The sequence below is a fragment of the Eumetopias jubatus genome, unplaced genomic scaffold (assembly GCF_037043125.1).
Source record: "Eumetopias jubatus isolate StellerSeaLion01/CBP00866 unplaced genomic scaffold, mEumJub1_p1.0 scaffold_16, whole genome shotgun sequence".
Classification (NCBI taxonomy): domain Eukaryota; kingdom Metazoa; phylum Chordata; class Mammalia; order Carnivora; family Otariidae; genus Eumetopias; species Eumetopias jubatus.
The window spans coordinates 41,138,411-41,164,034 of record NW_028274822.1 but is presented as its reverse complement, the minus strand read 5'-3'; the positions used below and the strand labels follow the sequence as shown (position 1 = coordinate 41,164,034).

The window sequence follows — 25,624 nt, the reverse complement described above, 5'->3', positions numbered from 1 at the left end:
CCATGATTTAAACTGTTCTACCTGAGCAGATGTCCCTCAAATCTGTGTATGAGGACTGAACTATTTGTTCATGGTGCTGAGACATATTTCAAATTGCTAAGTACCTTCACCTGGCTATTTCTGTAGCATCTCAGAGCCAATGTGTTCTAACCTGCTAAATCTCATCTCTTAGTTTGAAACTGCCATCACTTGAGATTCTTCCTTCTCTTGACTCCCATGTCCTACTTGTTCTCAAGCCACATCAATTTTAATTGTGTGGAATCTCTCCCTTGGTCTTCCTGGTCTGTTACCACTGCCACTGCTCCTCTTCTTCTCTGCCTTATCTCTGGTCTGTTTTGATGTGGAACACTCCACTACTCATGGCCTATAATTCTGCCTCTTTCCACAACCTGTGGTGAGAGTAATCGTTTAAACCCACAGTTTTATCATGCCTTTTCCATGATCAAGTAACTTTGATATTTTCCTACTGCACACAGGGATTTGGTGTTAGAATTGGAAAGGTAGCTGTGCATAATTTAGTTTACCCCTGTCATTTTACAAATGAGAAAACTAAGGCTTGAGAATTTAGGAAGTACATTGAAAGCTTTCTGACTCTACCAAATATCTTTTTATCTCATTATTTTGCCTTTGAAAGTCCAAGAGTGACTTTGTTTCACCATTTATTCTAGGCTCTGAACAAAAGACAATAAGGCTATGTCATCACAACATATTTTTAAGCAGACTTGGCAGTTTTTTAATTACTAATTCAATTGGGAGACTGACACTATGGTGAAACTTACTTGGTCTTCTGCCTAAATTGCCTCTCATGGGAAAAAGAATGACCCAGCTTCATAAAGTTGGAAGGTTTATTAGTCATCTGGCATAGTTCTCCAAAACAAACAGGAGGCTCTGACACTTCAGTGCAGAAGTGCAAGACAGTGCAAGTGCAAGACACTTAAGTGCAAGACAGATAACAGATGCCTACACAACTCTGGAGCTATGAAGAAATGGCTTCCAAAGAGACGAAGAAGTTATCCCTACACCTCCATTCCACACCCACAAATGAGAGAGAATAGAGTGTTCATGACTTCATAGGTAGCAAGAAGTAACATTATCTTAATTCTGCACCTGAGAGGGACTCAACAATAACATTTCAGTTACTCATCCAAACCATTTGTTCCATCTACTTCTTTTCCTCATGGAATCCCTATTATTGTTATTGTTGTTGTTGTTGTTGTTATGAACATTATGAACATTCTTAATTGTAAGGCTAACACGAGATGAGATTAAAATCAGAATGGTTTGAATTCTCAAAGTTGTAATGTCAATTCTCTGCTGTATATTTTATTAGTAATTTAGTTGGAATAGGCTATCTTGCATTTCACTGTAAAACCCATACCACAAGCACAAATTTAGGCTGAATTGTACTGGGTAATATTTAGCCAAAAATTAGTATTCCAAACTCAATTTCCTCATCTGTAAAATGGAGATAATGAAATTACAGTATTGACCACAGCTATTTGTGAAGACTGAATGCATGGATTTCTCTAAATACATTGTCTAGTAATTAGTCACTATTCAGTGAATTGTAACAGTGATAATAATAATAAACATTAAATATATACCGAGTATATAATTCCTATAAAAAATCTCTTTACAATACTCTTATTAACCAAAAAATACATATTTTCCTGAATTATCAATTATAACAATTTTTGAAAAATATGTCCTTGAAAACCAAAATTTTATTTTTATCTATTGGTGAGATTAAAACTATAAAAAGCAACTTACTATATTTTGAAATTACTCTTATTAGTATTTTTAAAATGCAAGCTAAAATTTCTTCTATCAGTGATACAGAAGAAGTCTGATAATTTTCATACGTTGCAATTCTGAAAAAATTCAAATAGCTGAAAATGTTGTATTTAGGGATAAATAAAAACTAAGGATTTACACCTTCTTTAATGACTCCAAGTGCAAGTTAAAAATAAATGCAAATTAACCTTCACATCTACACCTAATTTTTTATTTTTTTATTTTTAAAGATTTTATTTATTTGACAGAGAGATACAGCGAGAGAGGGAACGCAAGCAGGGGGAGTGGGAGAGGGAGAAGCAGGCTTCCCGCTGAACAGGGACCCCGATGCGGGGCTCGATCCCAGGACCCCGGGATCATGACCTGAACCAAAGGCAGACGCTTAACAACCGAGTCACTCAGGCACCCCTAAACCTAATTTTTTAGATAGGTATTTTACTCTGTCTTAAGTATATTGACATATTAAACTTGATATATAGATGTCTGTCTTCTTAGAAATGCCTTTGGGTTTTAGAGAAAAGTAATTTAAATTATCCTGATTTTTCACTACAAATCATATGTAAAGATTGAGGCCAAGTTGAAACAAGGCAGACCTCTGCTTGAGTAGCTCATTTGTTGGGCAAGGAAATTGTTTAACATTGGAGAAGAGACTAATGGAAGTTGCTTACCCACTAATTTGTCCCTACATGCCTACAATTTCTTCTCCTTACTATGGAACTATAGAAGGATGCATTTATATCTGCAGGAACTCATTTTTACAGAGGAAATTATTTGCTTTTATTTTAGAACTTTTTATTCTCGTATTTCAAAGTAAATCTATCATCTTAAGATTTTCAAAAATACTGGAAAATCTTCCATTTAGAATTAGAATATGAAGGAGCAAATATTCTGAAACTTTTCAGATATTTTCTGTTTCATGCCCTTTCTTCACTCAGAACACTTTTTTTTCTATTTCCATTGATGGCTAGTCAGATCCTGGAACTATAGTCAGAAGTCTAAGTATTATAACTTACTACTGAGTATCACTGAATAACATCAGAGTATCTCTAGCTCCTTAGGCACAAGACTTACAAAGAAAGTCTAAATTTCCAACCCTCACTCCCTCTGAGTTCAATATCCTAGTTCATATCATAACAAGTATCTGCATAGGCAAAGAATGAAAAAGAGGTTAAAAAATAAAAGTGATTAAAAAGAAGGGCATAACTGAAAAGTAAAGACAAAAAGAAAAGAAATCCATAGCATCATCATTAGACCTGAGAGAGAAGCCAGATCCATCTGCTATCCAGACTGATAGAATAATTCTAATTACTCACAAGATTTATTTGATTTTTTAAAATGATTGGATAACATGAATTATAAAGCACTTAATAAAAATTAACTATTGTTATTATTTTGTTTTTTATAGGTGGTGGTGGAAGTTAACAGTGAATTTCGAATCCAGGTAATATACAGCAAATCTATCTTTTCCAAATTAAAAACAAGGAAAATGGTTTGAGAGTAACAACACATTTTCCAAAGAAAATTCATCCTTATAAGTAAAAATATAATGTTATGCTAAAATTAATAGATTATCAAAATCACGTTTTCCCAATTAAACATCCTCTCTTTCTGATATTACAATTACCCTCTCCTCCAAAACCTTCAGTGGCATGTGAATTATGAATAAAAGTTAATAGATATCACTACTTTATTGTGCCCATTCAAGGTAAGAGATTACAACACCAAAAATGGCACCATCAAGTGGCATTCAATCAGGAGGCAAAAACGTGAATGGATCAAGTTCGCTGCAGCCTGTCGTGAAGGTGAAGACAATTCAAAGAGGAATCCAATCGCCAAAGTAAGTATCAACACCAAAGTGTAAAATCAAAAATCAGAATGGAGGGGCGCATGGGTGGCTCAGTTGTTAAGCATCTGCCTTCAGCTCAGGTCATGATCCCAGGGTCCTGGGATCAAGCCCCGCATCGGGCTCCTTGCTCAGCAGGGAGCCTGCTTCTCCCTCTCCCACTCCCCCTGCTTGTGTTCCCTCTCTCGCTGTCTCTCTCTCTCTGTCAAATAAATAAAATCTTAAAAAAAAAACCCAGAATGGATGGTGTTAAATATCGAAAGAACCTGTCTCTTAAATATTTTGTGAATATAACTCACTGAGAAGTTATGATACAAAACAGAACTATAGTCAGATTATGAAAACTGAAGCCATGAAAAGGATAAATTAAGAAATTTAGGCACTGGGCTAAACAGTTAAACATTGATGCACCTCATAGGTAAAATAAATACACATGATCATAATTTACCCCTAATTCTAGGTAGAAAAATATAGTGATTTAAATAATGAATTTAACAGCACACTCAGAGGGACTATTTTAATCTGTATTCTTTCTTCCTTGACCTACTAGAATTGAATTCCTACTTTTGGCTTTTTTTAATAAGAATTCACAATGTACCCTGTTTCATACTCTTTTCCTTTCATTTCCTTTTGTCTTCCTTTGTACAAACACACACACATATGCTCACAAATACATCCCCACACACAGAGATATATATACATACATAGACACATACACAAATACACACACACATTCAGACAGATATACAGAGACTCCCCAGTTAGATTTGCTTAGAGTCATACAATATTTCATTTCAAAGAAAGAATCCCAGCTTCTATAAACCACTTATTTGGGGTAATTTCCTTACTTTTCTGATAATACATCCTCCCCATTTTCAGAATTAAGAGCTTCTACACAGAGTCAGATGACTCTTGCCAACTACATAAATCTACTTAAAATTTTCTTCTAAAACTTTACATTTTTAAAAATTTTTGGATCGGGAGATCAAAGTTATATAATGACAACACTGGTAAACTCCTTAAGAGGGCAAGGAGTTCCTTACTCTAGCACCAGGGCTAGTACAGAGCAGGAAAATAATATGATCAATTGTAAATGTTGAATGAATGAATAAATGAATTAATGAATGATGACTGACTGCCTAGTCTTGGATTTATTAAAATGATATTTTTTTCTTATTTGGTAGAAATAGAAATTGAATTTCTTTTATTACATTGCTAGTTATTATGGAAAATGCTAGAGTTGTAACTAGAAAAATAACTATTTCCAGCATTTCCCAAAAGATAACAGGTACTTACATTTGACAGTTCTCGAGAAAGGTAGCTGTTGTTAATCACACCTAACACTTTTTATTTGCTCTCCGTAATATTTTCACCTGTGCTCTCTCTGCAGATTCACTCAGATTGTGCTGTAAACCAGCAAGTTACATACCGCATCTCTGGAGTAGGAATTGATCAGCCACCTTATGGAATCTTCATCATTAATCAAAAAACTGGTGAAATTAATATCACATCCATAGTTGATCGAGAGGTCACCCCGTTTTTCATTGTAAGTAGGCTCCACATCAATATATATGTTCAAGCTTACATTATTTTTGGAATACCTTAAGTTCAGATCATATTTGATTTGATTTCAGAAATCCCAAAATTATTTTTGGTTATCTCAATTCATGAGCATCTCATGACCCAACAGAAACGAAGAGATTAGGAGAAATGCGTTGCTGAAATGCCTTAGCAAAAACATTAGCCTCAGTCTGTCCCTGGTGGCAAGCTGGAATGTCTGTTTGGAAGGGCAAGGGCCTAACTCTTACTTCTTTTTCTTTAATTCACCTGAGAATATCGGTTTTCTTTAGCTCTCAAGTGATGATTTTTGAGCCACTAAGAGAGCCTCTTCTGAGTAAACATACTTTATTATAAATCCACATTGCTCCAGCTCACCTGAGTGAACTGAATCATACCTCAATACTTGACAGCGACCATGATAAAACTTCAAACCTCATTTCCACTTTAAGCAGCTGACATGATGACCAACTTCGTTAAAAAGTTTGAGGCCTTCCATCACACACTCTCACAATTCTCTCTCCCCTGGTTCAGAAATGTTCTGCTGTAAATCCAAAAACAGAATTAATTTTCTGCTTTTTCCCACAGCTTACCCTCAAGAGGTATCCATTGTTCCATAATCACCCGTTTCTTCAAGAACCTTATTCTATCAACTTTGTTTTATCATCTGTTTTCTGCTTGCTCCTTGCCTGCTTCCATTTCCATTTATCATCATGGTCAACACTTGTTAATACTTAAAATACAAAGGAAATACAGAAAACCTTCCTTGATCTTGTAGGCTCTTCAGTTAAAACCCCATCCATCCATATCCCCAAACATGTTCAAATAGGAATGGATGCTTGTGCTTTCAGTCATACTGCCTAAGCTACTTTAATTCCTTAGTCTTCTATTCCCAATCTATATTCCTGCCTTACCTCTGACAATGTTTAACAGCAAACTCTTGAGGTCAGCATGCCAACCTATTAGCTTTTCTTGAAGCACAACGCATTTTTATATGAATATACTACACAGGTAAAACAGCATACATTATACTTATATACACTTCATATATAAATAATAATAATAATACTAACAATAATAATATGAACACCCACATAGTCATCACCTACCTTATGAATACTAGCTTCCTTTGAAGCCCCCATGTGACTCTCCTTTATCCCATCCCCAAAGTCAATAGCCCCTACCCATAATTTCAAACAATGCATTTTCATTACTCTGCTTCTTCCCTCACATAAATCCCTTTGCTTGGAACATCTTGCCAAATACCAGTTTACACTTGCTGAAATTCTCTTTCAAGATCTTTCTCAATCATTACATCCTCCTGTGATGTCATACTATTTTTATTCTTTTAAATAACTTATCATGTTACTTTTTTTAAATGGTATTTTGAGTTTGTGTTTGCCTCCCCTTATTGATTATAAGTACTGCTGCTACATACATTCTAGTAGGAAATAATATGTCTTACTTTTTTTGGTTACCCACAGTGCCTAGCATAGTGTCCAAACAAAGTAAGAACTTAATAAATATCTGGGCACCAAATAATTATTCTTATCTTCTCTCCTAGATCTATTGCAGGGCTCTGAATTCACTGGGTCAAGATTTAGAGAGGCCTCTTGAGCTCAGAGTCAGGGTTTTGGATATAAATGACAACCCTCCAGTATTTTCTATGTCTACTTTTGTAGGACAAATAGAAGAAAATTCTAATGCAAGTAAGTAATCCATCTTATTAAGTAAACAAGAATATACTGACTTCCAGATCATTCTTAGCCAAACAATGAGAGGCCAAACTAAGAAGGTACTACTTCAACATGAATGTAAGAGATTAAGTATAGAAAAGCATCCAGGACAGAAAGGCATGAAGAGTCTCCATACCGGCTTTCCCTTCAACTGTGGCGGCAGCTCTAATCTGGTGTACCCACGGAGAAACTCCAAAGAAATGAGAAAGTTTTCTCATGTAACTCACACACCAGCTCTTTTTTAGATTCCTAAGGAGAAATCCCAGAATACTTTGTACAGTGGTGGCAGGAGTACTGGGAGGAGATTTAGCCTCCCAGCCAGGCTGCTCTGAAGGACAATCTCATCCACTTCTGTTTATACTGACTTTTTTTTTTTATTATTCATTTTAGAGAGAGAGAGAAAGGGTGCAAGAGCGAGAGTGGCAGTGGTGGGGGAGGCAAAGAGAGAATTTTCAAGCAGACTCCCCACTGAGCATGGAACCCTTCATGTGGCTCTATCCCATGACCCATGAGATCATGACCTGAGCCAAAATAAAGAGCCAGACCCCCAACCAACTGAGCCACCCAGGCACCCCCCCACCCTTTTTTTAAACCTATTTTAAAGTCATTAGTAGAAATCACTTCCAGGCGATCTATTTTGTGACCATAATCTTCAAGAGCTTCTGTTGACAATAAATGAACACTAAACAAGCATTGTTTTCCCTTTTTATATATGATGAAATAAATACAGGCCTTGCTTGCTTTCTACTCAAGTTACCAATTTTATGTATTTGGAATGTACTGTAAACTTAATACTGTTTGGCCCACCATGCATAATGAAAGCTGATTGTCTCAAGTGGAGTTAGTTGAGAGGTACCAGAAAACCTAGAAACTAGATAGAGTATTTACCTATAAGAGTTTTGGCAATCTAAAGGTAAAATGTCCTCCTTGTGGATTACTGTAAATGGCAACATTTCAACTGCCAAATATTCAGTCACTTGAGAAAATTAACTGCCTAGCACACCAGTGGATTGTCCTAAATATATTAAAAATAGCAGAGATGATATCCCATTTGAATTTAAAACTTCAACTTACCATAGTTACTTTTAACCTTTGAGTGGTATAATTTCTTATAAATTCCAAAAATCCTCACATTTTACTTTTATTCATTAAAATACTATACCTATATTTTGAATAAGTATCTGTTCTTTTTTTTTTTAAAGATTTTATTTATTTATTTGAGAGAGAGAATGAGATAGCGAGAGCATGAGGGGGGAAGGGTCAGAGGGAGAAGCAGACTCCCCACTGAGCAGGGAGCCCGATGCAGGACTCCAGGATCATGACCTGAGCTGAAGGCAGTAGCTTAACCAACTGAGCCACCCAGGCGCCCGAATAGGTATCCATTCTAAAATATCATTTTAAAAATGTTTGTTGTAAAAATTCACACAATATGGAAGGTAAAAATGGAATAGAAATCCATTCTTTGTTTTCCCTAGTACCATTCTTAAGAGGCAAACACCATCATTAGTTACTTAGATACATACATTTATGATTATGTAAACATGCTTTTGGAAACAAATGGGAAGATATTTTATATACAAATCCATAATGTAAATTTTTATTTAAATATATTTTTAACATTTTTCTGTATTAGGAAATGAAGATGTCTCCATTCCTTTTAATAGCTGCATTGGATTTTACTATATGAATGTACCATAATTAAATGCTTACTGAAAATATTTTTAAAAGAATGCTGAAATGAATTACACAAACACACACAGAGACTGAGAGAGAAAATGAGAGGGAGAAGGGAGTACTCTGCTGTATTTGTTTACAAACAGGACAACTGTGCTTGAAACAGACTTAAGTGTAGAGATTTCTAGTTTATGAACGCTGGCAGGTTTTCCTTCTTCAGTGTCCTTCATTGAAACAGCTTATAAGATTCACAGAAAAGATAAGGGATAAGACAAAGTATGTAGTTAAACAAGCACCTTTTTCAACCTAATAGTTACCTAGCACTTAACTAGGGACCATGCAAAACAGAACAATAATACACATTTATTGAGTATACATCAGTCAATCAGGATTTTATGATTTTCTCTCATTAAACTGGTCAAGTCTCTAATGAACTCAGTGAGAACAGTACTATTATCCCCATTTACAGATGTGAAAACTGAAGCCAAAATTATAGAGCTAGAAAGTTCTATAGTTGGGAAAGAGTTGGTCTGGCTTTAATATCATTTTATCTCACCACGGCAGCCTTAAAAAAAAAAAAAAGAATTATACTAGAATAAGAAAAGGAAAGGCAGAGTTAAAACATTTCTTTATTTTCTAACTATCAGTAATATGTAAAGTTCCTGATAAAATGTGGTATTTCTGTCAAGACAAAGGAATAGAAAGGAGCTAAGCTAATGATATGTTGAAGAAGTAGAAAGGAGAAATGGTAGCGCATACATTATATGGACCAACCAACCCTAATACCTTGTTAGAAAAGCAATATACTATACTATAACAAAAATTCAAACTGTCCACTTACAACCAATTTTCCTTGATTTCTAGATACGCTGGTGATGAGACTCAATGCTACTGATGCAGATGAACCAAATAATTTGAACTCAAAAATAGCCTTCAAGATCATAAGACAGGAACCTTCTGATTCACCAATGTTTATTATCAACAGAAACACTGGAGAAATTCGAACAATGAATAATTTTCTAGACAGAGAGGTAATTTTCTTTTTCTTTGAATGGTTTGTCAGTTTCAAAGGAAGTGATTCTAAAAGCAAGAGTACCTAAGAAAGAAAGAAAAAGAAAACAATATGTTATAATTATATAACCTTTTCACATAATGGTAATGACATAAGAAATATCTTCAGAATGAAATAAATAGGGATTCCTCAAATACATTTTAAACTGTCATTTTTCATTCAATCCTACTTAATATTTGCCTTACTTTAAGAAAACTATATTCTGAAAGTACACAAGAATATACATAAAGCAGAAGCAGAAGCTCCTTTTAAAAAAAAAGTGTGATCTATATTGAAATAGATTTAAGAAACAATTGCTGTTATGTCCCCCATCTTGGCAAGTCATAATGCATGAACATGGTAGAAACTCCAAGAATTCTTACAGGCTAAGAAATTTGTTTCTCTTTCTTTAACCCAGAATACCCTAAGCTCATCTGACAACAGAACTCTTCTTTTTCCTTCCTATATCTCACTTACTGACAGTCCCCTGATTACTCTGGGAAATGCATCACAGAATCAAAATGATGGATAGCAACTGAGTAACATCTAGACCAATCTTTTCATTTACAAATAAGAAAATAATTAGTGATTATTAGCAAGTTAGAATCAGCATGGTTTCTATTAATAACATATGGTTCCATTATTTAATATAAAAGTATCAACTTTTTCATTTTAAAAATATTGATAGGATTTACCTGATCTGTGTGTATTTTAGGGATATAAATGAAGAAGTTTTACTTTTGAATTTGTACTTAATTAAATTTTATTTTAATTACTACAGTTACTTTGAAATGACAATTCCCCTGTTAATGACTCCTAGGCTTAAAATAAGTCAGATTATTTTCACTCTTTAATGATCCAAATCCTATCAGTTCCTACGTTACCTATACCTCCTTTTGCACTTGTTTGAAAATAACCATCAGAAGAAATTGACTATTAACTTTTTCTCACTCAAACTTCCTTAAAAAGCCCATTGAGAGTCCTTTAATGTCAAAAGAGGTTTAGTGGTGAAGAGCTCTAAAAATTAAAGGAAGTAAAGTCACTAGCAAGCCACCAAAGCAGATATTTTTAACCTGGAGTTCATGGAGCAACCTCAAGATGTCTCTAAGTATGAATTCTCTAAAATTATATCCACCATTTTGAATGAGGATGTGTGCATTCATGTGTCTGGGAAAGGCTTCATTGCTTTTGCCAACTTCTAAAAATTTAAGCACCATTGAGTAGAATCAAGAAGATAGATTATCAGTAACTCCACTGCTTCAGCTCACTACCCCCACCTCCCAGAAATGTAAACCATTCATTATCTCTTTATTTTTCTTGCACATTCCATGGCTGATTATTTACAGTATGGAATTTTCATGTCATAAATACTTGGTACACCTTAATCTCTCTCCTCCTAAGCATTTTGGTCCACTTTACCCTTTATAAACTTTTTCAACCCCTGGACATATAATCAGGCATGAGGCCTTTAAACGTGTTCTTTCTTTTAAATGATGCTGGATAAACATTGCTGGAAATAGACGTGGCAACTGCCATATTGATTCAGGTGAGATCTGTGGATTTTCAATATTCTGTGTTACCCATATCTGGATCATAGATTTAAGTAAATGTTGAGCCAACATTTTAAAAGAACTTTGCAATAGACAGAATAAGGATCTGTCTGGATCAACTGTGATATTTTTTTGTAATGTGTGCTTTTAGCAATATAGCCAGTATTCCCTTGCTGTGAGAGGCTCAGACCGAGATGGTGGAGCAGATGGTATGTCAGCAGAGTGTGAGTGCAACATTAAAATCCTTGACGTTAATGATAACATCCCATACATGGAAATGTCTTCCGTAAGTATTTGTCCTTGAAATTAATAACTTCAATTCATTACACTCTAAAATTTGTTTAAACAATTCTATTTACAGAGGTTCATGCTATCTTTAGTCACATACAACCCAAATGTAGACACGTACTGTGTCTTGTGTTTGTTTATATAATATGTAGGAAATATATATGTATTTGGACAATGAAACATGAGCCTATAAACACAGATCTCATTTCTAAATAATGAATGACTGTCAACATTCTTTGTAAGTCTAGGATAGTTCTTTTCTCACTCACACAGTTAGTGTTAAGATTTGTTTGCTTCTCGTTTCAGTATTCCGTTAGTATTGAAGAAAATGCTCTACACTCAGATTTGCTCCAGATTAGAGTAATTGATTTGGATGAAGAGTACTCAGCTAACTGGATGGCAGTAATTTTCTTTATCTCCGGAAATGAGGGAGGTTGGTTTGACATAGAAATGAATGAAAGGACCAATGTGGGAATTTTAAAGGTTATTAAGGTATGGTATAATTGTCCTGAATATTTTGTTTTCTCGGTCTCTTTCAAAATGTTAACAATTCACAAAATTGAGGGGGTGAAAGAATAAAAATACTATGTTTTAAAATGATATATGATTATAGAGTTTTTAAATAGTTTTTCTGCTTATTATCACTTTATGAAAACAGGCATTAAACTTGAAACTCTCTTCTATTAATACACTACTCCTTCACAGATCATATAAATTAAGAGCATTTCTGAAAATGAACCTTATTTTATGCTTAAGGTTTTGTTTTAGATGTTTGAAGAATACTTTTTAAATTTTTTTTAAAGATTTTATTTATTTATTTGAGGATGAGAGAGAGAGAGAGCATAAGATGGGGGAGGGGCAGAGGGAGATGCAGACTCCCTGCTGAGCAGGACTCGATCCCTGGACTCCAGGATCATGACCTGAGCTGAAGGCCGTCATTGAACCCACTGAGCCACCCAGGCGCCCCTGAAGAATATTTTTCAAGCAGATTTCACATGGCCTTAAAAAATGTGTCTTTGCCAACATTGTACATTAATTATTATGCACTGAGAATATTTCTCATGTAAATTAAAAGTTGTTTAGTCCTCTGGTGTGTTTTTATAAAATTAAAATTAAATTACTGTAATTATAGGATTATCACATTCCCATCTCCCTCTGGCTGCTGACCAGGACTTATTATGAACATAAATATACTAGAGATTTGGTCCAAATCAACAGAATTCTCCTATATCTCCCCTATATTAATGATCCACCTCATGTACCAAAGGTAGAATTTCCTCTAAGATTTGAGGAAAAAAAAAAATGTGACTCTTAGGGAGCTAATAGTGAAGGTTTCAGCCTGTGCTATAAGACTTGTGGATTCTTTATGATAAAATATAGTCCTTTTTTTAACTATTTCCTTCCTTCAGAATAGTCCTGGGAAATAGACTTCTAAGGAATTCTGTTCCCAGAAGAATTTGTGATCATTTATCTCAGTTATTCAGAAAGTGTCCCCATGCCTATAGCTTCCATTTACTGAGGCAGAATGCAGATGTTTCATTTATTCCTCACAGCATCCCTGCAAATTAGGTTATATGCCTATACTGTAGATTAATACATTGAAGTTGAGAGAGAGTACATAATCCGTTCAAGTTCTGATAGCTAGTAAGTGGTACAACTGATGTTCAAATGTAGGTTTCTCTAGCTATTAAGTTCATATAGTCATCACTATCCTATCTATGATTCCATGCTGGGGAAACAGTCCTAATCTATTTCACCCCAAACTACTATATTACTTTATTTATTTTATTTTTTTTTACTATGATATTACTTTAAAAAATTAGTCTATTTATCCTCAGTATGTTGATTTTTCTCCCAAGCATGACATCATATATTAATTCCTTTGTTATGTGTGTGTCTGTGTGATGTATGTGTATACATGACTTTATAGCCATTCTTGGAATTACAAATAAAGCCAACATTGGAGCCAAGATTGAAGATTTTACTAAGTGGAGAGTTTGATGTGTGAATCGAGAGTCATCTAAATTACTCTCTCATGTGAAAATTTAGAAAAATATATTTGGAACTTATGGGCAAAATGCATAATTGTTTGTGAATTTCATAAGTAGTAGATAGTGACACCAACTTTCATAATGAAAATGGCTAATTGAAATAACTTTTTTCCAGAATATGTTGAAGAAAATAAGGATTTTTATTATTTTTATACAACTATTACTGGGCTTATTGAAAGAAGTCACATTTACAGAAGTAAAATTTCTACTAAATAGTTCTTTATGGGTAAAATCTGTCAAATGATTGAACCTACTATATATTCGGCCCATACTTTGTAATAAATAGAGCTACTTTGTGAGAAAAATGGAATGACAGAAGTTAACATAAACTGTGTTTGCACTACAAAATGTATGGATTTGAACATCTATATTAAGTTTTTTAATTTGTTTAATGGATAATTAAAACTCATGTCATATTTTCAACTTTTTTGACTAAGGATTTAGGGCAGCTGGATTTTTTTTCTTACTATATTTTCATGCATTTATATTGCGTTAAAGATAAATAAAGAATAGAGAGTGTATTTGTATGTATTTAAATTAAATTAAAGAAAGAGATGTAAGAGTTTTCTTGCTTATTATCAAAGGATTTGTCTTTTTTCCAGAATGTTTTTTTTTTTTTAGAGTAAGACTATTTCACTCTGTATTTTCTAGCCCCTAGATTATGAAGATATGAAGAATCTGCAACTTAGTCTCGGGGTCAGAAATCAAGCTGAATTTCACTATTCAATTATGTCTCAATATAAAATGACAGCAACCGCAATCACTGTGACAGTGTTAAATGTAATTGAAGGTTCGGTGTTCCGTCCAGGTTCAAAGACATATGTAGTAACTAGTAACATGGGACAGAATTATAAAGTGGGAGACTTTATAGCTACTGACTTGGACACAGGTGAAGCTTCAACAACTGTTAGGTAAGACTGACATTTTCCAAATAATTTTTACCATATACTGAACTAAAGTATATATGTTCTTTTTAAAAATTTTAAGTATCTGAATTAAAATATTTTTCATATTTTTGAAACTATCATTCAATCATAAAAAATACTAACTACTTAATTGTTATTTAATTTGGAGCTTTGACCTTAAGAAAACATAAAACAGTTGTGCAAAAAGTAAAATGCAAAAAATGTGAAGATGTAAAATGTGGAAAATACTAGATCTTGAAAGTTTGACATTTCTGTATTTATGTATTTTATTGGCCAATTAGCTGATTACCACATATCATGGTTATTCCCCTAAAAGATTTTATGGACTGATTTTCCCATTGCAAATGTGCCCAGACTGAAATCAAATAGAATTAGTTAGCTCATTTCAGTTACTCTCTTCACTTTACTCAGCATTTAATATTGATAAACTCTCTTGTACTCCACAGATGTGAGTTTACAGAGGGCAGACCATCCCACTCTCCACCCCACCCTGCTCCTCTCGAAGTTCTAGTCTTTTGAGTTTAACAAATATGTAAATGAGAAGGAAATTCAAAAGAAGTCCTATAAAGTCATCGTATATATGGGGAGGGAGAGTGAAAATAGGGAGCGAATGTAGCCCCAAGCTAATGGAGAAGTAACTTCGTTGATAAGAGAACAGTTCAGAATTAGAAGCAGCCCAGGAGGTCCCAGGATCTGGGTCTTCCAGGAGAGTTCTGATGCTACCAAAACCAAATGAAAATGAGACTGCACGATTCAAAGATTATTCTGACATCCAAGTGGGCATAAGAGATCATTCCATCCGAAATGGCTGCCAGCAATTCATTTTTCTTAAATTTAAACCTTTTCTATTTCTGAATGTCCTCAAACAGAAGGCACCTGCCCTGAAAAAAAATAAAGTCCCTAGTAATTGACAATGATATCCAGAGGTTATAACCACTGACTTGAAACATGTGTTTTATAATCAAAATTTCTCTGTCTTTCTGTCTCTTTTAGAAAGCTAACATTAATTCATACTGTTTCTTCAAATACAGATATGTAATGGGAAGTAATCCAGCTAACCTACTCAATGTTGACTCAAAAACAGGCATAATTACTTTGAGAAATAGAGTTACCATGGAACAATACAACATGCTTAGGGGAAAATACCAAGGAACAATTTTATCTATAGATGGTAAGAAATCAATTTAACTTTTTCCCTGTCTAAAGGAAATTATATATACACTCGGAAATTAAAGTTTTTATTTGTTGTATTTTGAGATAACCCTTTCCCAACAACAACAAAAAAAACATAGAATCAAATTTTAAATAATATGAGAGACAGTATAACTCAGTGACCAAGTCCATGAGCTCTGGAGCAAGACTGGATTGGTATCTTGTACCATCATTTAGTAGCTACGGGATTTTAGAGAAATCATTTAACCCATTTATTCCTCAGCCTTTTCTTCTGTAAAATGAGACACTAACATTAGGAATTTAGAGATATTAAAGAAGTTATTACATGTAAAGCACTTAGAAGAGTGCTGGTATTCCATGTTAGTTCTTATTAATGTCAATAAATGAAATTTTTTAATAATATTCTTAAGTTACTTCCAAATAATTAGTCCAGAAGCGAAGTTAACTTAACTTTACATAATTTTTAGAAAGTTGATGTACAACTTTGTGTGAACAATTTGGAAGTAGCATGCTTATATTACTTTTCTAAACCAACAAAATTAAAATTAGGCTGGCCACCAAAGGGATGGGGAAATGGGGAGATGTTGGTCAAAAATACAAACTTCCAGTCACAAGACAATTAAGTTCTGGGGATCTAATGCAGAGCCTTGCCTTGTGATTATTAATGAAAGTGCTGTTGCTATATACTTAAAAGTTCCTAAGATAGTGGATCTTAAATCTTCTCATCACAAAAAAGAAATAGTAGTCATGTGAGGTGATGGAGATGTTAGCTAACACTATGGTGGAAATCTTACTGCAATATATAAGTATATCAAAATGACACACTGTGTTTATACAATGTTATATATCATTTATAGTATCTCAATAAAATTGGAAGGGGAAGAGAGCAGGAAAAAAGTTTATCATGGAATTTTTAAAAATTGCTTCAGACACAACTACATATAAATAATTGTAAGTGGGCTACAGAAAAGGGTAATGTTCCATCAGCATCATTCCTACACTGTAGTAAGAATTATAATCACCAATGTCCAGCCAGAGTCTCAGAGTTATGACACATTTCTAACCTAACAGCTGTATAGTGGATGCTAGACTTTGGAAATCTTATCTCCAAAGGAGAAAAAAAAAAAAAATCACACCTTGAACTTTCAGTATTGTGGGTTTTCTGCACTGAGCAGTTCCTAATCAGAGATTATCATATAGTCAAATCCTATGGGAAGTAGATAGTGTAGATGTGATGAAGGAATCCCTGTCAAGGTAACTTAAGAGAGAATAAAGCAACTACTGCATATAAAATACAAATACAAGTAACTTCCATTCATTTAAATAGTATGTGAAATATGACTGACTTATTTATCTAAGGTGAATGACAGCACACACATGACATGGCATTTACTGTTAATGCTTCTCAACATACGGGACGGTCTCAGGAGCACTAATCTTCATCATGGTTTGATTTAAAAACTGAGTCACAAACAAGGGATGATTTGGGAAGTTACTGAATTGAAAATAAAGACATTGAAATAAGTTACTGATGCAAAAAAAGTGGCTTTGAATTGTTCGATGAGTATTACATTGAATGCATTAACTATTTCTTCCCTTTTGAATCTTGTTGCAGATAATCTTCAAAGAACTTGTACTGGAACAATTAATATTGATCTTCAGGGTTCTGGCTGGGTTGACAATGAAAAAGTTACTGATGATGACACCAGTCCTGGAGGCGGTGGGACTGTTAACGGAGGCAGTGAGAGTACTAGTGGAAGTAGCACTGAAATGATGAACGGAGGTGATACCAGCACTAACACAGGTGACAAAACTTCCACTGATTATGCCGTTGGGACCTTGATAACAGACCCCTATCAAGGAGCAAGTCTCTCAGATAACGTCCATTTTGGTCCTGCCGGCATTGGACTGCTCATCATGGGATTTTTGGTCCTAGGACGTAAGTACTTTTAACAATTCTATTCATATGTGTCCCTCTTCCCCCGAAACTATGGGGAGAAGATAAGCTTTCTGATCCTTTGATAAAATGTACTTTACCAAATCTTATTTTGTGTACTTATCAAGAAATGCCTGTTTGCTGTTGGGTCTATAAGATGAAAAAAATCAAACTGCTTGACCCCTTATAGTGCATTGGAGGATAAAAACTTCTTTGCATTCAATTTCAGTGCCATGGAAAGTGCCATAACAGGCTGGTTCGGATTGTTATTTGAGTGAAGAAGACAATCAGAGATGATCCAAACAATCAGAAATGGCTACATAGAGAAAGCAAACTTGCAGAATGTAACATAAAATACATGAGAAGAGATCATTCTCTAATTTCACTTTTTTAGCCATATTAATTATTAACCAACATTTTAAGACTTCAGAATTAAGTATTTTATAAAAGTAACTTAATTACCCAGGTGTTGATTATCTATACTGCAAGTAATATATGACTTTCACTTTGAACTTGTTCTTTATATTGTTGATTGCCTTTGGGTAGCGTAGTTAATAAAGATTTAAAAATTATATATTTGGGGTCAAATACCTCTAGATTCAAAGCTTTCTCTGAGCCTAGCAAACCTTCAAGAAAGCAAAATACACAGGATTCTTTTCCTCCTTTCTTTCCTTTTCCCCTCTCTTACCATCCCTCCCTTATTACTATCCTTACTATGTTCCTTCCTCTCTACCTCGCTTCTTGTTTCTTTCCTTCCTTCGTCATATTTTCTACTTACACATCCTTTCCTTCATCCGTCCATTCATTCCAAATCATTTACCAAGATTATATTATATAAAAGGCTCTGTGCTAGAAACGTATTTAGGTGAATAAGAAAACCCAACTGATTAACAGAAAGACATTGTTAGGCAGTGTAATGTTCTCTATTTGTGCGGGAGTAATTTCAAGAAGAAAAATCCATGTAGAGGAAAACAAGAGAGGGAATAATCACCTGAAGCATGAGTAAGATTTTACTGCTGAAATTAAAAAGGCAGGCATGTGTGTAAGGAAAAAAGTAAAGGCATGGAGGAGTGAACACAAAGACTCATATTGCCTGTCCTCTGCAGCTCTCCTTTTTGTCTCCTTTAATGTTTTCCAGAGAAATGACAGTGAAAAGACTCATCTGTTTTAATGGTATAATACTATTTACCATTTTTGAATACCATATAACAAATTAAAATGGATTGCAGTCTAGTATACTGAAGCTCACATTGATTTTGGTATCTGGCCATTGTTCAGTTTGTTTTCTGAAACTTTCCTAAGAATTTTGAAGTCAAATGCAATGATATTAGGGTTTCAAATTTAATCATAAAAGAGCAAGTTGTTTTATTTTAATGTGGTTCCACCATTAATTCCAATATTCCTATCCTTTCACCAACAGTGGTCCCATTTCTGTTGATGTGCTGTGACTGTGGCGGTGCCCCAGGCGGGGGAGCTGGCTTTGAGCCTGTCCCCGAATGTTCAGATGGAGCAATTCACTCTTGGGCAGTGGAAGGCCCACAGCCGCCTCCCGGAGTAAGTGCTAACTTGTAAGAAATGGCCTTTGGTAGGCCCCGAAACTCAGCCTCATGCACATGAATCAAGATGCTGGCAATCACTCACAGTCTGCTATTCTTCGTTCTGGGATAGCCCATGGGGAAAATGAAGAGAAAGCAAAGGTGCATCCAAATAAGATGGAAGTAACCAGGAAAGGCTTTCTAAAATGAAGTGTGGGCTTTAAATGGATTTCAGAAGTTTTGTAAATAGTATTCTTTTAGAATCTGAGTCTATTTTGAGAACAAACCCACTGTATAAGGATAGACAGAAAAGAGCCACTACAAATGGGGACATGTCTCTTATCTTTTAGGATGTGACCACTGTCTGTGTACCACCCCTACCACCGGATAATGCAAATCTAATTGAATGCATTGACACCTCAGGTAAGAAGGTTCTGTTTCGTCTTTTTAATTTTAACAGCTCAAATGACTAGGAAGGAATTCTGCTCTATCTCTGCATACCTTACTATTTCTCAATTATCTTATCTTTAAAATTGTTTCTATCATTCATTTTTAAATGACTAATTTGCAAATCAAATGGTAAGGGAAAAACCTCCAGGAATTACTATTCTTATATATTGAATTTTTAAAATCTTCCTCAATCATCAGAGAGTACTTAGGAGATGACTCTGTTAGGACCTCTATAAATAGGAGAGAAGAACCACAAGTCAATTCTGGTCCAGGTTTTCTGTCTAATAGAGCAAACATTATTTACCCAAAAAAATACAGTTGACCCTTGAACAGGACAAGTGTTAGGGATGCTGATTCCTGTCAATCAAAAATACAAGTATTAGGGGCGCCTGGGTGGCTCAGTTGGTTAAGCATCTGCCTTCAGCTCAGGTCATGATCCCAGGGTCCTGGGATCGAACCCTGCATCGGGCTCCCTGCTTGGCGGGAAGCCTGCTTCTCCCTCTCCCACTCCCCCTGCTTGTGTTCCCTCTCTCGCTGTGTCTCTCCCTGTCAAATAAATAAAAATCTAAAAAAAACTACAAGTATTAACTGTTGACTCCCCCGAAACTTAACTACTACTTAACTACCAGACACCTTACTGTTAACATAAACAGTCAGTTAACACACAGTTTGTATGTTACACATACATATTATATACTATGTTATTACAATAAAGTAAGTTGGAGAAAAGAAATTGTTATTAAGAAAATCATAAGAGAAAAACATTTCTATTACTGAACTGTATCCATAAAAAAAAAAAAATCTGCATTCAAACCCAGTTTGACTTTAGCTGCTATCATGACAAAAAAAATAAATTGCATCTATTCTCAGCATGAGCATAAAGTTGACCTGAAAAGATTTGTCCCATTTCTCAAATTGGAAGTAAGCGGATGAAACACTACCAGAATCTTTCCAAGTTCTTGGCTGAGGCCGTGTGCCAGGGGTAGAGTTTCTCCTTGCACAGGGTTAACCAAGACTCTAACGACAATATGCCTTAAAACAGGGGTCCAGACCAGTTCACAGGCAGAAACAAGGGAACAATTCGAATTTCACAAAGAGAGAGCTACTATGCTAATAAAAAAATTTCTTTTAAACTTTTCAGATCTTTGAAATCAGTTGCCTTTTCTCAGAGTAAAAAAGTTAGTGATTTTCTTCTTTCTCTCTCAGGCTTTTTCAAACTTGTCATTACTTTCTTACTTTGAACTCTTTAAAATAGGAGAGATGTAGGAATGCTTGTAGGACTACACCTTACTTAAAGCACTAGACACACTGGCCTCTAAACCTGTTTCTCTTCCGGATGTTTCCATTTGTGTTAATGACATCAACATCCTCTCACCTCAAAAGCAGCAGCCCCAGTTGACTCTTCTATCTCCCTATTCTTGACACCTAATCCGTTCTCAAGACTTGTCAAATCATCAAATCCGTCAGGATTTACTTATGCATTTATCCCCTCATTACATCTACCAGCCTTTACACAAATCTGGAACAAAGCACGAGCACCAGCAGAGTCCTAAAAGGAGAGAGGGAAAAACACACTGTCCCTAAAAATCAAGATTTTTAAAATATTAAAGCCTTGGGGCACCTATCTCACTGTCAACACTTTTCTTATTCATGGCTCTTGCATAGTCTGAGCCATCATTTGGTCTAACTTGCCTCGAATATGGTAAGAGATTTCTAATCACCCATCACATCCAAGTGAAAACCCAAGAGTCTCCGTGCAAATCTTTTCCCCTCACCACAGCCATGGCTTCTCCTCCGAAAGCCAGTGGTTCTCGGGTCTTCTTCTGGATGTCCTATGCTTCTGTGCCTTGTGTTGGGGGGTATTCTTATACTATTTAACTTTGAGAATTTGAGTATTTCCCCCCAAACTCCCTCAATTTGAAATCAAACTCACTAAAGCATAGGTTTTTTATAACCCCTATGCAGGCCCCCCTTCCAGCATGACACATAATTAGCAACAAATAATTAACATCAAACAACTAACAAATTAACAAACTGCTTAATAATATTATTTCAAACTCAATATTGTATTTATAGCCCTGTATGGATTGTCTTTATTTTACTTCAGTGAAGAAACTGTACATTATAGAAAGTTATTCGTTTTTGGTCTACAATACACTATAGAAAGTAAACTCCATTTTATCAACACTTTTAGGGGTTTACACAAATGAGTATGGTGGCAGAGAAATGCAAGATCTGGGAGGAGGGGAAAGAACAACAGGATTTGAACTAACAGAAGGAGTTAAAACATCAGGAGTACCTGAGATATGTCAAGAATATTCTGGAACATTAAGAAGAAATTCTATGAGAGAATGCAGAGAAGGAGGTCTGAATATGAACTTCATGGAAAGCTACTTCTGTCAGGTAAGGTCTCGAGCACCATGCCTTCCTCACCATCCTGTGCTTCTGGCTCTACTCCAGCTGCCACCATTTCTCAACAGGGCTTTGGCAGAATCCCAAGCCTTTAGTCTATGGCTGACAATCATACTGCTGCTGGATAAAATTTCTTTAATTCTGAACTGATCACTTTACTCCTCTACTTAAAAACAGCCAATGGCTCCCAGCTCATTTGTCCAAGGCAATAAAGTCCAAACTCCTTAACATGACAATTAAGATTATTCATAAAATGACCCCTTCCCTCAACTTCAATTACTCCTTACCACCAACCCCCCATACCAAGTGCCTTTGCCTCATTCACACCATGCCTTTGCCTATGCTGTTCCCCTCCCAGGACGCTTTTATCCATCATCTGTTTCATAAACTCCTATTCAACCTTTAAGACTCAATTCAAATATCACTGCCTCTCTGAAGCTTTTACTGGTAACCCTCACATCCAAAACAGAATTGATGTTTCTTTATCTGTATTTCTGTAGTGCTCTGTGTATAGACTTCATAGAATCTATCATTGCTAAACTGTGTTGATATGTCTACCATGGTTTTTAGTGCTTTGTCCATATGTTCTCTACATCATGTTGCCAGTACCTAGCTCAGTTCCAGGCACATAATAAACATTCAGTAAGTGTGGGTTCAAGAGCCATAGCACACTTCCAGAATATTCTAAGAACCAGCAAGAATTAATTTTGCCATCCTCAGGTAGAGACAGAATTGTCTGTGGCTACACACCATATGACTCTTAAGCCTTCAGGGATTTCTTACCTCTGAAACTGTTTCTGATAGATCTACGTCCTTCTACATCCTGGCCTAAAATACCTTCTTTAACTCTCTTATTGGTTTAGAGGATGGCTCATATCTTGAAATAAAACAGTGATAAAAGCCTTTCAAATGGCAGTAGATAATAATAAGAAACCGGTTGCTGAATCCACAGGAATGCTTCCTATCCATGTCCCTACAAATGCATGTTATTTTCATGAAAAGTACAATTCTGCCTCAAAACTTTTGCACCCTGCAACTCCTTCTGCCCAGGACACTCTATGTGCTTTCCTCACCCCGCTGCTTTATTCTAACCTCTGACCGAACATCACTTTATGAGATGCTGCCCTTGGCCACTCTATCCCTTCACCCTGAGTTTACCACCTCCCGACAAATATGTTTGTATTGTCTGTCTCATCCTACTAAAAGGTAAGCCATATGAGAGAGAGACTTCATCTGCTTTTGTTCACTACTGCATTGCCAAGTTCCTCATAGAGTGTCTGGCAGATAGTAAGGACTCAAAAATATTTTTGAATGAAATGCCAAAATGACTTGGTTTGCTAATAAAGATATTTCTGATACTTAACCTGAAAGTTTACAATCCAGTACTATGAACGACATGTTTGGGGCCACCTGGCTGGCACAGTTGTTTGAGCGCCCAACTCTTGGTTTCAGCTCAGGTTCAGGGTTGTGAGATGGATCCCCACATTGGGCTCCATGCTCAGCGGGGAATCTGCTTGAGATTCTCTCTCCCTGTCCCTCTGCCCCTCCTGCTCGTGCTCTCTCTCTGAAATAAAAAAATAAATCCTAAAGAAAAAAAAAGTGCACATGTCTGTGGGCTTTAACTTTGAATTGAAGGAGGTCCTATTTTTAAAAACTTCCAGTTCTGAATCCCAAAATGGCATAGACCCAGAGTCAAATACTCTGTTGTTTTCCTGAAAAAGCCACATTGAAATAATTCTTCACAGAACCACCAAATTCACTCTGTTGGTGGAAGGAAAGTGCAGTCCTGAATGAACCCAAATCAACTCTGAGCTACCTTTTTTATACAAGCAAGCAAACAAAAAAAAAAGAAGAAGAAGAAGAAAAGAAAACCCCCCACAATTTAGTGTACTTCATGTTCAGTACTTTTAAGTACCTCCTTCTAAATTGATTACAAAGTAATTCATGTGATTTTTTTGCATGTGCTTTAGTATCCAAAGTGCACTATGATGAGGGAAGTCCATTTAAATAAATTTTAAAAGTCAAAATATATTAATAGGATTACAGTTAAAATAATTTCTAATCAAATTCTTTCAAGAAATTATATAATGGTTTTTAATGCATCTCTAGGAGAGGTTAGAATTGTCTTATATATCCCTCTTTGGTAATGCTCCAGAAGAAAAAAGAATGATAAAGATTTCTATCATTGTTAAATATGTATCCATAATCTCATTTTCTCTTTTCCTCTACAAATCCAGAAAGCATATGCTTATGCAGATGAAGATGAAGGACGCCCATCCAATGACTGTTTGCTCATATATGACATTGAAGGTGTAGGTTCCCCTGCTGGCTCGGTGGGTTGTTGTAGCTTCATTGGAGAAGACTTGGATGACAGCTTTTTGGACACACTGGGGCCTAAATTTAAGAAGTTGGCAGATATCAGCCTGGGAAAAGAAGTTGAACCATATCCAGACCCTGATCCCTCTTGGCCACCTGAGAGCACCGAACCAATTTGGTCTCAGCAGGGAACAGAGCCCATCACTGGTGGACACCCACCCATTCCCCCACATTTCGGCACCACCACAGTCATTTCTGAGAGTTCCTACCCCTCAGGACCTGGTGTACAGCAGTCCATGCCTATTCCTGATCCTCTGGGCTATGGTAATGTCACTGTGACCGAGTCTTACACCACCTCGGGCACTCTGAAGCCCTCTGTCCATGTTCATGATAATCGACACACATCAAACGTAGTGGTGACCGAGAGGGTGGTCGGCCCAATCTCCGGCACTGATTTGCATGGAATGTTAGAGATGCCTGACTTGAGAGATGGGTCAAACGTTATAGTGACAGAAAGGGTAATAGCACCAAGTTCAAGTCTACCCACCTCTTTGACCATGCCTGATCCTAGAGAGTCATCAAATGTGGTCGTGACAGAAAGAGTAATCCGACCAGCTTCTGGCATGATGGGCAATCTAAGTATACACCCTGAGCTATCAAATGCCCAAAATGTGATTGTGACAGAGAGGGTTGTTTCTGGGTCTGGCATAAGTGGAATTAGTGGCCCAGCTGGGATGAGCGGAGGCAGTGGCCTGGTTGGCAGTTCAGCTGGAGTAAGTGGTGGTGGCATTGGGCTGAGTAGCCTGGGAGGAGGTGGGGGCCTGAGTAGCAGCATGGGGGGCACAGCCACCATTGGCCACATGAGGAGCTCCTCTGACCATCATTTTAGCCAGACTCTTGGATCTGCCTCCCCTAGTACAGCCCGAAGTCGAATCACAAAGTACAGTACGGTACAATATACGAAGTAGCCAGGATCCCAGCACACTTGTTCTCAGTAGTGGTGATTTAGATTCAACTCCCACCACCAAAAAACTAACAATGTGATTTATGATGCACAACTCGGTGCTAAGTAACTGTGGAGTGAGGTGAGAAACCACAATGAGAAAAATAGATGGAAACAGTGCTGTTGGACAAGAGCTCTCCTTAGCATTTGTAAACTTCTTTCTTACATTAATACTAATGGAATCATGACAGTGAACTAAAACTTGAGACAGGATCTTCTTTGTGCCTGTATGGCCTGTAGGGTCTTCTTTGCTTCTGTGTGACCTATCTGGTACCTCCAGCATATGGAATGAATTAAACTCAGTCACGCAAAAGCACTGGTCTTAAGAT

General features: G+C 36.0%; 1 protein-coding gene across 1 annotated transcript in view; it reads left to right on the top strand.

Moving 5' to 3' along the window:
• Positions 1-25,260, top strand: part of DSG1 (desmoglein 1) — a 31,298-nt gene extending 6,038 nt beyond the window's left edge. The window contains exons 2-15 of the mRNA XM_028098387.1: positions 3,200-3,235; positions 3,500-3,631; positions 5,028-5,183; positions 6,759-6,903; positions 9,469-9,635; positions 11,357-11,491; positions 11,800-11,985; positions 14,196-14,455; positions 15,502-15,641; positions 17,259-17,582; positions 19,000-19,133; positions 19,465-19,537; positions 21,759-21,967; positions 24,214-25,260. Of these exons, the coding sequence (XP_027954188.1) occupies positions 3,200-3,235; positions 3,500-3,631; positions 5,028-5,183; positions 6,759-6,903; positions 9,469-9,635; positions 11,357-11,491; positions 11,800-11,985; positions 14,196-14,455; positions 15,502-15,641; positions 17,259-17,582; positions 19,000-19,133; positions 19,465-19,537; positions 21,759-21,967; positions 24,214-25,260 (3,144 nt within the window). The remainder of the gene's footprint in view (positions 1-3,199; positions 3,236-3,499; positions 3,632-5,027; positions 5,184-6,758; positions 6,904-9,468; positions 9,636-11,356; positions 11,492-11,799; positions 11,986-14,195; positions 14,456-15,501; positions 15,642-17,258; positions 17,583-18,999; positions 19,134-19,464; positions 19,538-21,758; positions 21,968-24,213) is intronic.
• The last annotated feature ends 364 nt before the right edge of the window (positions 25,261-25,624 follow it).